This window comes from Mus pahari, chromosome 17 (genome assembly GCF_900095145.1).
Source record: "Mus pahari chromosome 17, PAHARI_EIJ_v1.1, whole genome shotgun sequence".
NCBI classification, from domain to species: Eukaryota; Metazoa; Chordata; class Mammalia; order Rodentia; family Muridae; genus Mus; species Mus pahari.
Genome location: NC_034606.1, coordinates 41000947 through 41014466, shown reverse-complemented (window position 1 = coordinate 41014466; position 13520 = coordinate 41000947). Strand labels below are relative to the sequence as shown.

The 13520-nt window shown below is 51.3% G+C and overlaps 2 protein-coding genes across 4 annotated transcripts in view; one reads left to right on the top strand and one right to left on the bottom strand.

Annotated features, from left to right (window-relative positions):
• The first annotated feature begins 3414 nt into the window (after positions 1 to 3414).
• Positions 3415 to 5036, top strand: Ccdc166 (coiled-coil domain containing 166). The gene is made up of 2 exons (XM_021217263.2): positions 3415 to 3843; positions 3957 to 5036. Exons 1-2 carry the CDS (start codon positions 3415 to 3417, stop codon positions 4878 to 4880), a joined length of 1353 nt encoding a protein of 450 aa, XP_021072922.1. The 3' UTR covers positions 4881 to 5036.
• A 4405-nt stretch (positions 5037 to 9441) lies between these two features.
• Positions 9442 to 13520, bottom strand: part of Znf707 (zinc finger protein 707) — a 6453-nt gene continuing 2374 nt past the window's right edge. The window contains exons 2-4 of one of the 3 annotated variants that reach the window (XM_029548133.1): positions 12104 to 12260; positions 11499 to 11612; positions 9442 to 10676 (exon numbers count right to left, since the gene is read on the bottom strand). In XM_029548133.1, coding sequence (XP_029403993.1) covers positions 9856 to 10676; positions 11499 to 11612; positions 12104 to 12260 — 1092 coding nt within the window. In that variant the 3' untranslated portion in view covers positions 9442 to 9855. Of the gene's footprint in view, positions 10677 to 11498; positions 11613 to 12103; positions 12264 to 13520 lie in introns of all 3 variants that reach the window. The other 2 variants (XM_021217243.2, XM_029548134.1) reach the window with 2 other exon arrangements.

The window sequence follows — 13520 nt, the reverse complement described above, 5'->3', positions numbered from 1 at the left end:
ATTCATATTTACTTAATGCTTGTCCCATAGTCTAGCCACTTTTTACGGTGGATCTCTGCCTCGTCAATAATAAGCCAAGGGCATGGCTAATCTATAAAAATAAAAAATTATCAAATTCTTTTTCTTTATGCTCACTCCTCTTTCCCTGAGAGAAGCTTTCAGGTCTCTGATGAAGAATACTTCTTTAGACAACTTATGGCCCATTTCTATATATGGGACGGAGACGAATCCACTTCACGATGGAGGAAGGCTTTTTCTCATGAATGGTGAGAACACTCCCTCTATGAATTTTACTACCCAACTACGGAGGAAGGCTTTTTCTCACTAACGGTGAGAATGCTTCCTCTATGAGTTTTACTATCCAACTATGGAGGAAGTCTTTTCCCCATGATCAAGGGGAACGCCTCCTCTATGAAAGTTACTACTCACCTTTTATTTCTTCTTCTTCTTCTTCTTCTTCTTCTTCTTCTTCTTCTTCTTCTTCTTCTTCTTCTTCTTCTTCTTCTTCTTCTGTCACGACACTCTTTGCTTGGAGCTAGTCTCCTGTCTCCGTCCAGCAAGGATCCGTACCTCGAGCCTCACTTCTGGGTGCCACCTTTCCCGGACTGTGGGACAAGTTATTCCTTGGGGTCGAGGGGGACCAAGCCTGAAAATGAGAAATGGGCGGGAAGAAGAGGGAATCCAAGCAATGAGTTCCCAAGGCTTCATTTATTGCCGGCTTGAACGTTTGGTTATAAACACTGCGAGGGGGAATGAGGAGGGGTTGAGAAACGATCACAAGAAATAGAGCGAAGGACAAATGGGGGAGGGGAAGCTGAGTGCAGACTTGAAACTTTTTGTGATTTTCTCAGAGTCCTGGCGTCACTGCTCCAGAACACCGGGCAGCTAATCTCAGAGACCCAGATCCTCCCAGGTGTCAGCTTAGGACAGTAGCCTTGGGAGGAGGGAGATAGAGCAGTCTTGGCAGGGAGGGTATCGAACAGCCCTGGGAAGGAGGGGGCAACTCGGCTCTTTAACAAAGAACTATATGGTTCTCAGATGCAAACTGTAAAAGGCCTGGGTTTTCTCAGCCTGGTCTCCAACACAGGCTGGCCTCAAACTCAAAGATCCTCCTGCCTCTGCCTCCTGAGTGCCAGGATTAAAAGCATGCACCACCACTGCCCAGCCTCACTGATCATGTCAAAGGTCTCTTTTGCCTCCTGGATCTGTGATTGGTCAAACACTACAAACACATTGGGCGTTGTGTCCGAGGGTACTTCTTGGTGATCTTGGCTGTTGCCCTTTTGCTTGGCAGGGTGATGGTGACATCCCTGTACAGCCTACAGAGTCAACGCAAACCCGTGGTTTACTTGCTGCCGTTCTGCTGAGCCCACATCCCCCACTGAACCGTTGTCACTTCCAGTATCCACTAGCAAACTGGCACACCGCTGATGTTTTCTGATCAAGATTGAATCCTGTAAAGATGCTGTCTGTGGATAGTTAGTAGCAAATCCCTGGTGGACCCCTTGTATCCTCTAGATGTCTGGCTTACAGGCAAAGAAAGCTAAGAAGAGGGGGGGGGGCTGGTAAGATGGCTTAGCGGTTAAGAGCACTGCCTGTTCTTCTGAAAGTCCTGAGTTCAAATCCCAGCAACCACATGGTGGCTCAAAACCATCCATAATGAGGTCTGACGCCCTCTTCTGGTGCATCTGAAGACAGCTACAGTGTACCTACATATAATAATAAATAAATCTTTTTTAAAAAGGGGGGGGGGCTGCTGAGATGGCTCAGTGGTTAAGAGCACCAACTGCTCTTCCAAAGGTCCTGAGTTCAAATCCCAGCAACCACATGGTAGCTCACAACCATCGGTAATGAGATCTGACGCCCTCTTCTGGTGCATCTGAAGACAGCTACAGTGTACTTAGATATAATAATAAATAAATCTAGCCGGGCGTGGTGGTGCACGCCTTTAATCCCAACACTTGGGAGGCAGAGGCAGGTGGATTTCTGAGTTTGAGGCCAACCTGGTCTACAAAGTGAGTTCCAAGACAGCCAAGGCTATACAGAGAAACGCTGTCTCAAAAAACAAAATAATAATAATAATAATAATAATAATAATAATAATAATAAATCTTTAAAAAATAAAAATAAGAGAAAGCTAAGAAGGTAGAATGGATGGGCTTCATGGAAAAGTGCACAGACAAGCAGGAGGCACTAGGTCCCTGGCTTCTCTAGCTAGCAGCTGGCACCTTCCTACATGGGCCCTTTTAAGTTTATCACAGATTAAAAAGTTATGATCTACTAAGGGACTGAGCCCGTGTACATGGAAAAGGGGGCAGATTTTGAACCCCAGAAGGATGGGAAAGTTTCTAGGCCAATCAGAGAAGTAGGGAAAATTTTACCTCCCTGAAGAACCTAGCCAATGAGGAATTCGGAAGGGGAGGGATATATAGTGTATAAAAATCACTGTTTTGAGCCAGACTTGGAGACTAGCTATTTTTGCCCTTTTTGATAGGTTGCGCAGACTTTGCAAGGCTGTAAAATAAAATTTCCCTTTGGCTACTGCAGCACTTGGATTATGAAATGAAGACTGTTGTTTATCACGCATTTTATCTGAAATGTAGTAGCCTCAGATGCCAAGAGTCCCTTTAGAAATGCTATACGGAGATGAGCGTGGTGGTGCAGGCCTTTAATCCCAGCACTCCGGAGGCAGAGGTGAGTTTGAGGCCAGTCTGGTCTACAAAGCGAGTCCAGGACAACCTGGGCTCCGTTACACAGGGAAACTCTTGTCTCCACAAACAAACAAATGTTGGGAGGCTTCATCCTGAGAGCATGAAGAGTTCACAAGGACAGGTGGGGGAGAGCTTCACTCAAAGCTGAATAGAGGGAGTGTGGGTGAGAGTCCCCTTATGCTGTGGGACCTGAACCACAGCTAATGGAGTGAAAGCGAGAGCGCTAAGACCAGGGTGAGCAGAGGCTGGGCACTTGGAAGTTAGCTCACTGGCTTGAAGCTGAAGCTCTGCCTGACTGCGACACTATAACTGAAGATAAAAGATAACGTGCAAGGATATAAGAAACGGTAGAGATGAATGATTGAATCAAGCTGTTGCCAGAGCAACAGAATGGGGTGAGGTCGAGGCACTGCGACCAAGTTCTGTCTCCATAGAGGATGTTCAAGTTGTACATCAACATTCCTAGAGCTACGCACCAGGATGCGAAAGCTGTGGTCCGGAGGGAACGCTCATATACAGATTGGCCACGGTGCTCTCTGATCCTTAATCCTGTCTGCTCTAAACCTCATAATCTGAAGACCCACCCCTGAACCTAGGGTGTAGTTCTTCAGAATTTTCGGGTTAAGGAGGGGGGAGTAACTGAGCTGAGGGAGCGGGTGGAGCACAGTGCTCTCATGAGTCCAATTGGCTTGGGCCTCAAGCCATGGCGCCCAAGAAGAAGCGCGGACAAAACGCCGGGCGCAAGCAGGAAAGTGCGGACCAACCGCTCTCCGAGCGCGCGCAGTACCTACAGCGCGAGTACGCCATGCTCTCAGAAAGCCTGGTGGCCTGTGAGCAGCGGATCGACGAGGTGCTGCAGAACAATGCGTTCCTGAACAGCGAGGCGCAGCGACTGCGGGAAGAGAACCGGCTTTATGTCGGTTACGCGAGCGCGCACGCTCTGCGCTGCGCCAACGCCGTCGTGCGGGTCGAGGACCAGAACCGCATAGACCTGGCACAGATTCGGTGGCAGCGAGCGGAGCTGGCCTCCTTCTACCACAGCCGTGAGGACGGGGTGCGCGCTCAGCTGCAGGAAATGAAGAAGCGCGCGGAGAACATGACGCAGCAGGTGCAGGAGCTCCAGCCCTACAAGGCCAGTGCGCGCGCCCTCCGCGGACCGGGCGGGCTCGAGAGGGACGGGCGCGCTCCCTAGTGGTGCGCTGATCGGCGCCCCCTGTCCCCCAACCCTCACCCCACCCCATGTAGGAGCTGCAGCTGGAGCAGCTGGCGCGAATCCGGACCCTGGAGCGCGAGCTGCTGCACATGCGGGTGGAGCATACGCAGCTCCTCCACCAGGTGAAGCGACGCTTCCTGGATGAGAAGTCGGCTTTCGAGCGGGAGGCGCGGCTGCAAGTGCAGTCCCTGACGCGCCGCTCCGAGCGGGAGGCGGCGCGTTCCCTCATTTCCCACGCACAGGCCCTCAAGGCGGACAATGGGCATCTCCGACAAGAACTCATGAGGCTTCTCCAGAGGACCCATTTACTGCAGGACATGCGACAGCAGCTGCTGGAGCAGCGGGAGCAGCTGCGCCGGGAGCACGTGGACATGCAGAACCTGGAGCAAATGCACGGCTGGTTGCACAGGGGCCCCGGGGGGCCACCACTCTGGCAGCCACCGCAAAGCCTCCAACCCATCGGGTCAATTGCCATGTCAACCAGGCACGTTTTAAAAGCCCAGGCTACGCCCCAGTCAGTTCCGACCTCCCGGGGCCCATCCATGGATCAGTCACACCGACCCTCCAAGACTCCATCTATATTGTCCAGTGAGTCTCTTCCGGGTCGGTCTCCGAAGGCTGGCTCTGTGATTCCTCCCCGGAGTCCATCACATCCAGGATCTCGAGTCTCATCTCTGACTCCATCACGCAAGGACTCGCGGGTCTCATCCGTGACCCCGTCAGGCAAGGGCTCCAGGGTTCCATCCATGACCTCCAGTACCTTGCGGTCGCGCGAGGGCTCTCGGATCTCTCCACAGCCTTCCTTGCGTGAGGTCTCTCCAGAAATTGACACACCTGCAAGGTCCAGCTCCAAGCTTCCCTCAGCCCTGTCTGAAGATCAGGCCCCTCTCAGCCCACAGTTGGAGGAGGCAGAGAACACTGAAGAGGACACAGAAACTGTCTTGGAGCAAGCCTGAACCCACAGGAGGGGACAGGCCAGTAGGGCATGGGATGGAGGACAAACTTGGCAAACTTGGAAGATTTCTTGGTGCATAAATATGTTAATAAAGGTGTTACATAAACCCTGTGATGCTCTGACACTTGCCTGGGTCGATGCCCTTGCATTTCAAGTGAGCAGAGGCCTGCCGTTCAAGCTACAACAGAGCTGGATGTGTCCTTGTCTGCTGGAATTCCATGTTCTTCCACTAACAGCCAGCAAAGCAGGCTCAGGGGAAGTTGGGTAGTGTAATTTCAGCAGCAGAGAGCAGATAGGTCAGGCTGGCCTTGAATCCAAGAGATGCTCCAGCCTCTGTCTCTTCAGTGCTGAGATTAGAGGCAGCCACCATCACCTCAGCCCCGTTGTCTTTTTAAAAAAAAAAAAAATTTTTTTTAAAGATTTATGTATATGGATGCACTGTAACAGTCTTCAGACACACCAGAAGAGGGCATTGGGTCCCATTACAGATGGTTGTGAGTCACCACATGGTCGCTGGGAATTGAACTCAGGACCTCTGGAAGAGCAGTCAGTGCTCTTAACCGCTGAGCCATCTCTCCAGCCCCCTTTGTCTTAACGTACAAGGCCAATCGCTAAAGCACTCCTTAACTACGTTTTGGAGTCCCTTGGCTTTGAGTGCCTTTCTGTCCAGGTAGTCCAGGGCAGGTGACACCTCCTGACCCAAGGTACAAGATGAAGGAGCCCACAGCCTTGGTACTTCTGCCATTGCCTTGGGGATCATGTGTGTTCAGGGACACGGCCATCAGAAACCGTCTTGGGCTGGAGAAATGGCTCAGTGGGTAAGAACATTGACTGCTCTACCGATGGTCCTGAGTTCAAATCCCAGCAACCACATGGTGGCTCACAACCACCCATAATGAGATCTGATGACCTCTTCTGGTGCGTCTGAAGTCAGCTACAGTGTACTTATGTATAATAATAAATAAATCTTTGGGCTGGAGCAAGCAGGGGCTAAGTGAGCAGAGGTCCTAAAAATTCAATTCCCAACAACCCCATGAAGGATCACAAACATCTGTACGGCTACAGTGTACACGCATACATAAAAATAAATAATTCCTTTTTGTTGTTCGAGACAGGGTTTCTCTGTATAGCCCTGGCTGTCCTGGAACTCCCTCTGTAGACCAGGCTGTCCTCGAACTAAATAAATCTTTAAAAAGAAATCCTGTCTCACAAAGGAAAAAAAAAAAAGTCTCTTTTATGGGTTGGGGAGACAGCTTAGCAGTTTAGAAGACTGGCTGCTCTCCGAGATTTGGAGTGCCCACATAGCGCTCATACCGTTGACAATGGTACTGGATGCCGTTACAGGTACATGCAAACCCATATACAGAAAATACATCTTTAAAGACTTGAGATTTTCATGTGTATGGGTGTGTTTTACCTCTGAGTATGTGTACCATATGCATGCCTGGTGCCTGATTCCCAGGGACTGGAGTTCCAGTTACTTGTAAGCCATTCATTGTGTGGGTGTTTGGAACTAAACCCGGGTCCTCAGCAAGAACGGCAAATGCTTACCACTGAGCCGCCTCTCCAGCTCCCTAGTGGAAGCTTAGAAGATCTAACGGTCAGGTTGCAGGGCCTCCAGAATTGCAGAATGGAGAGAGAAGCATGTAGACCATGGGGATGTACGTCCTGCTGTCCAAGAGCAGTCTTGTGACCCGCTTAAGGAACCAGACCTCTTCTGTCAGATCTAACATCAGACACTGGGATCTTCTGTGCTGCGTGTGTCTGGATGTATGTTTGCATACGTGCAAGTGTGCTTGTGAAGGCCAGCTTGACATCACCAGAGGGGTCTTCCCTGATCACCGTCTACTGTATTAGTGAGGTCTCTGGCAGAACGTACCAAGGCAGCCCAGCTAGCCGGTTTGCCCCCAGGAATCCCGTCTCTACCGTTATGAGTGGGCCACGTGCTCAGCCAGCTTACTGTGTGGGTGCTAGGGATCTAAACTTGGGTCCTCACGCAGGCACAGCACTGCTTTATCCAGTGAGCCATCTCCCAACCCTCAGATGCTACAGTGTAAGTGTGAAACACTCACTAGGTATTGCTACTGTCATTTGAGTTGGCTACCCAAACATCCTCGCCAACTCACACCTAGCAACATTTTTGGCAAAGTGGGTAGGGTCATCAGACCATATCTAAAATCGGGCCGCTCCCTGCTGCCAGCGCCCAACCTTGTCGGATATTGCCCCAGCTGCAGGCAGTTCCCACAAGTGCTGGAGTATATAGGTGGGGTGTTAACTGAAAGTGGGATTCCGGTGTGAAGCTTCTCCATAAACTAAGTAAAATATTGGTTCAGCAGGTTACACCTGGGTGGAATCCTTCCTTTGAACTCTCTGTGGTTGTCAATGTTGGGTGAATACCACAGCTTCTGTGGTGAACCAAATGAGAAATGTTCCCATAGGCTTTTGTTTTGAGCCGGTGGTGCCATTTCTCTCTGAGCTGTCTGGGAGGCGCTGCCTCGTAGGAGGAAGCATGTCTCTGGGGGCAGACTTTTCCATTAAAAACCCCATCCCACTTTCAATGTTGCCTCTGCTTAGTGAGTGTGGTTGAGGATGCCTGCGTGTTCTGAGCTTCCTGCATCTACAGCCATGACTGCCTGCTGCCATGCTTCCCCGACATGGTGGACTCACTCTGGAACGGAGTCAAAATAAACTCTCCCTTAGGCTGCTGTTGGCTTTGCTGTGTTACCACAGCAGCAGAGAAGCAACTACTACAGCATCCCAGTAAAGACACTCAGGCCCCCTCTCACCTCTTAAGTACCTTTCTAAACAAAAAGTATGGTTTCTCCCCTTCCTTTGTATGGGGCTTTGCAGTTCTCCACGTGGCTTGAGGACTGAGAAAGCATGGGAGAGGCATTCAAGGGACTGGTGGTATAGGCTTATAGTCCCAGCCACTTGGGGACTGGGGCAGGAGGATGGAAAATTCAAGATCAGCCTGGACAATGTGACTGTCTCATCTGGGCAGGGAGGCAGTTCAGCGGCACCTACCCAGCTCTAGCTGGCTTCAATCCCCAGAGCCGTAAGCAAATCTACTCAGGTCAAGGTGCCTGCTCCTCAGATACAAGGCAAGGCATTCCACAGCAGGCCTTTCTGCCCATTCCTACCTATGAAAGCCCTCCCAGCTCCATCTACTGGACATGGAACAGACACCTAGCTGTCTGTCTGGCAGCCCTTAGGTGGAAGGTGAACATCTAAGTATAGGAAATGAAATGCAGGCTCAGTTAAACTCAGCACACCGCCACAGACTTTAACAGTGCCTATGTTGGAACTACAGTCTCTCTAGACATCTGTGGGTACCAGGCACACACACTGCATACATGCAGGTAACAGACTCATACACATAAAACATTTTTTAAAATCTTAAAAGCAACCTTGCGTGGCTTATGATAAAGGTCATCTGTCAGCTCCACCCGACATACATACTGGGCTATCTTCTGGTTCCCATTTCCCACAAACTGCATTTGTTAACTGGAGCTTAAACTATGCGTGGGTGCTTTGCCTGCATGTACATCTGTACATCACATGTGTGGCCTTCTGTCCAGAGGCCAGTAAACAGTGTAGGATCCCCTGGCATTGGAGTTAGACTGTTGTAAGCGGTCATGTGGGTGCTGGGATGGGAGCCTGAATTCTCTGAAGCGCAGTCAGTGCTTTTAACTGCTGAGCCATCTCTCCTGCCCCATAATCTGTCATTAGATCCTGATTTGTTAAGAGGAAAACAAGCTTAGTCCCTTGATTGGCTTGTAGAGTGCAGGGCTGTATCCATGAGCCCCACCTGGTAGGCCAATCTCTAGCTGAAAAGCTGACATGCCGATTTAGAACTGAAGACGTCCTGTAATACACATGGCCACCTCGCACTGCTGGAAGGCCCAGCCTAACTCTAGGGGCATGACCCTAGGCACCAGGGTCAGAGCTGAAAGAGGAGCACCTAGGACAATGGCAGGTGATGACCCAGACAGCTTGAGCCCCACCCGATGGCCAGCACTACAGTAGCTACAGCCTGTGCACAGTGGGGTCTCATTCCTGAAGGGACAAAGAAGCAGAGAATGGGCCCAGCTTGGCAGCCATCTCTACAGTTCATGACCTTGTACAGAGAAACAGGACCACTGAGAAGCACCCATCCCTCAACACAGCCAGAAGCAGAGGTTCCAGCTGCCCCTCCCTGGCCGGCACTAGACTCTCCTCCAGTACAAAGGACCATATGTGAGGCAAAGGCTCATCCACCTTCCCGGGAGTGCCCCACTGCTGCTGGGAAACAACCTGGTTATACTTTAACCAAACCAAATAAATAGAAGCAAAGATCTAGTATCTCTAGCAGAACAAAGTGCAGGAGACATGCCACTGAGGGCGCTGTAGTGGACATTTACTCCCCACAAAGTCTTTCCAGGTCTTTCTGTAGTCTGCTACCAAGGCTGTCTGTCTCTATAGCCACCTGCCGAGGCTGAAGAGGAGGCATCTCCCATGGAGTTATGTATTTATTGTGTTTGTGTGCGCGCACACACACACACACACACACACACACAAGGGAAGTCAGAGGGCAGCTTAGAGCATTCGGCTCTCTCTTCCCACCATATAGATCCCTGGGAATCAAACTCGATTATCAGGCTTTGCCCTTGTGTCAGCTCCAACAGTAAAGCTCTGCTTCTGCTGGAGCCTCAAACCTCCCTCCCGAAGGACAGGAGGACGGGGCGGAAGAGCTAGGAGAGAGAAGATTTAAAGTGCGTAAGAGTGACACTCAGGACGGGGCACATCCCTTAGCCAACACAGCCAGAGGCAAGGAGCACCAAAGGAACGGATCCCTCCCCAGAGTCAGAACTTCCTCGGAGACGTGCAGAGAGTGAAAACTGCAGGTCCTGGGTTGTGTATGTTGCCTCGGCTTGAGAGCACCTGCTGCGGTCTTCCCAGAGGGAGGCCGAGAACAGGGAAGATGCCCACAGGAGGCGCTATACTTCTCCTCGCCCGTGAGTTGTCTGATGTCGCGTGAAGAAGCCCAGGTGGCGGAAGCCCTTTCCGCACTGCTCACACTGATAGAACTTCTTGGTCAAGTGCAGCTTCTGGTGGATGCTGAAGCCCTTAGGCCACCTGAAGGCCTTGCCGCACGTCCCGCAGGCGTAGGGTTTCTCCCCGCTGTGAATCCGCTGGTGGTGGCTGAGGTTCTCCTTAGTCCGAAAGGCCTTGCCGCAGGTGTGGCAGCAGAACGGCTTCTCCCCGGTGTGAACGAGCTTGTGCCGCAGGAGGTTGGACTTCTGCTTGAAGGCCTTCCCGCAGTCACTGCATTCGTAGGGCCGGTGTTCGGTGTGGATTTTGCGATGCTGCGCCAGGCGGTCCTTCAGGCTGAAGGCCTGCCCGCAGAGCTCACAGCAGAACGGCTTCTCGCTCGTGTGATTCCTCTGGTGGCGCAGAAGGTTTGAAGCCCAGCGGAACGTCCGGCCACACTCGAGGCACTCAAAGGACCTGGTTCCCGTGTGGACTGTCTGGTGAGCGGCCAGCCGGCTGTGGCAGCTCAGGGCCTTCCCACAGATGCCACAGATAAATGGCTGTCCCTCCGGGCCGCTCCGGCCCTGCTCCTTGAGGTCTGGCTGCTTCCTGCGGGATTTCCCACACATCCGGTTCTGGAGAGCTTCCTTTTTATCCACTCTCCCAGAGGTAGCTCTGGGAAGGCGCACCTTACCGGAAGTCAGGCCATGCTTCCTCAAGGTGGCCCCTCTCCTGGCTCCTATCCGTGAATGGGTCCTCCCAGGAGCTGAAGCCACCTTTCTGCCTCCTGTGGAGGAACAGATACATTTACACAGAACTGGCCCAGATACGGACCAACTTATAAAAACACCACCCAACACAGGGTGAAGAAAAGCTACCAAGAATCAAACCAACCCAATCTACTTAGAGAGTCAACAAAAAGTGAAAATGTGTTCAGTGTGCACAGATGAGCCAAGCTAACAATGGGAGACTTAGAAGTGAGCCTCAAACTGGGTTATGGCACAAGTCTTTAATCCCAGCACTTGGGAAGAGGCAGGTAGATCTCATTAAAATCAAAGTTGCCGGACACTAGGGAAGCAGAGGCAGGTAGATCTCTGAGTTCAAGGCCAGCCTGTTCTACAGGAGTGAGTTCCAGGACAGCCAGGGCTACACAGAGAAACCCTGTCTGGAGGTGTGTAGATGGGACATGGAGGGGCACAGGATCCCGGGCTGAGTTGTAGCCCAACAACTGCTTACCTGAGGCCTTAGGTTCCATGCCAACCGTGGCAAAGAGAAAACCCCCTCATGACCACCACTGGGAATAGTTTAAGGAAAGAGCCGGGGCTTTATCCTACTTCTACAAACGAGCAGACACATGTGAAATAGAGAATCTGCTCCCCTATCACAAACCTGGAGCATGGCCTCTCTCCTCTCGGCCTTGCTGAACGGATAGAACGGTCTGATCCCAGCCACTCCCAGGCTCAGACAACACTGCTAGGACACTGCCTCCCTTTCTCAAACACCTCTCTTCAGGTATAACCTCACAAGGGACCAGTGACACAGACACGCACCCCGCCGTCGGAACTTAGTGGCTCTGTGTCTGAGAGTGGGAAGAGCTCATCTCACTTACCTGGGCAGAAACTTTTTTGTCCTTCTGGAAACTCAGATCTGTCCCAGTCATCAACCCATGGCTCATCCCATTGTTCCAGACGGGAAATAAGGCCTGGTCTCCGGCTACAGCATCCTTTCCAAAAGGGAGGGAAATGGGATCTGATTTGTGTAGACAACAAATATAAGGCCAGGACTAAGAGCAGCCTGGCCAGCCCTGGTAGGTGTCCTGGAGAACCATCTTGGAAGTAGGAATGAAGAAGACAGAGGTCAGGCGGTGGTGGCGCACGCCTTTAATCCCAGCACTTGGGAGGCAGAGGCAGGCAGATTTCTGAGTTCGAGGCCAGCCTGGTCTACAGAGTGAGCTCCAGGACAGCCAGGGCTACACAGAGAAACCCTGTCTCGAAAAAACCAAAAAAGAAGAAGATAGAGAAGGCTTGCAGGAAGGAGACAGAAGTATGCATGTGTACATGTGAACACACACATGTTGATAGAAGCCTCCGCAGGGCCCCAAGGGTTTGAGGAAAAAAGACAGGCTACCCCAGGGGAGCCAGACAAGATCGGACACAGCACAGGAATCTTTAGCCAGGACCCATCAAGCTCCAGAAACTGACATGCAGCCCTTACCCAGTTCATTCAAGTTCCTGAAGTTCTCCAGCATCACATCCCGGTAGAGGGTCCTCTGGCTAGGACTGAGACACTCCCATTCTTCCCTGCAGAAGTACACGGCCACGTCTCTGAAGGTCACTGGCACCTGACAAACAGATGGCCCCAGGATGGCCTGCTACTGAGTGACAGTGAGTCAGAGAGAGCATGCTAAAGCCCTACATGCAGTACAGGGAGAAGGCAGGGCAAGCAATGACCTCCGTGACAGTCAGTATTCACTGAGGGTCACCCAGGAGATGTCTAACCAACCCTGAAACCTATGCATTATCATCACCCCTTGGACTGTGCTTCCAGACTGATGAAAAGGTGAAAAGCCAGACGGGCGGTGGTGGCACACACCTTTAATCCCAGCACTTGGGAGGCAGAGGTAGGTGGAGTTCGAGGCCAGCCTGGTGTACAGAGTGAGTTCCAGGACAGCCAAGGTTTCACAGAGAAACCCTGTCTGCTTCATGAACAAGGATGCCCAGCTTCAGCTCACACTCCTGCCAGCAGGGTTGGCTGTATCCCTTCAAACTGCAAGCCTAAACAAACCCTTAAGCTGCCTGTCACAGCAAGAAGAAAAGTTACTGATAAAGAAAACACCCCTACTGTGTTGAGCTTGTCACTCCCCAATTTAGTCTGATGGAGTAGTACACACTTTTAATCCCAAACTTGGGAGGCAGAGACAGGTGGATCTGAGTTCAGAGCCAGCCTGATCTAATGAGACAGTTGCAGGACAGCCCAGGGCTAAAAAAATAAAATAAAATAAATTGATAAGGACAGAAACATGGTAAGAAATAAAAAAGGAACCATCACTAGCTACTGTTGTGGTTCGGCTCCCACGTGGCATGATCCTCCCTTCAGATCATCCCACGGCTATGGAGAGAGATAATCTTGATTCTGTAGTCAGGACTACAGAGTAAGCAAACAGCACAGTAACAACCAGGTGCACTGCAGTGATAACGAGACTGCCAACAGGAGAGAGGGCCGCCACACTGCTAGAACAGGCCCACCAAGCCCTCAAGGCTGCCTTGGCTGTTCCCTCTCCTTTTCATTTGATGAAGGGCCCAGTTAGAGAAGTGGTGCTACCCAAATTCAAGGCAGAACTTTCCTCTTCATCTAACCAATTAAGAAGCATTTCCCAGTTAGGTGTGGTGGCTGAGGGATGGGTGGGTGGATCCTGGTGAGCCATAGGCCTTGTCATGGACACAAAGAGAAATAAACTAGAAAAGTCTCAAGATCAACTATAAAAGAAAAGTTCCTGGGGCTGGTGAGATGGCTCAGTGGGTAAGAGGACCTGACCGCTCTTCCGAAGGTCCAGAGTTCAAATCCCAGCAACCACATGGTGGCTCATAACCATCCATAACAAGATCTGATGCCCTCTTCTGGAGTGTCTGAA

What these genes read in the sequence shown, in the direction of transcription:
- Ccdc166 (XM_021217263.2), top strand. Translation starts at nt 3,415, where the DNA reads ATGGCGCCCAAGAAGAAGCGCGGACAAAACGCCGGGCGCAAGCAGGAA. An exon ending in AGGAGCTCCAGCCCTACAAG is followed by an intron (nt 3,844 to 3,956) that starts GCCAGTGCGCGC and finishes CACCCCATGTAG; the next exon opens with GAGCTGCAGCTGGAGCAGCT.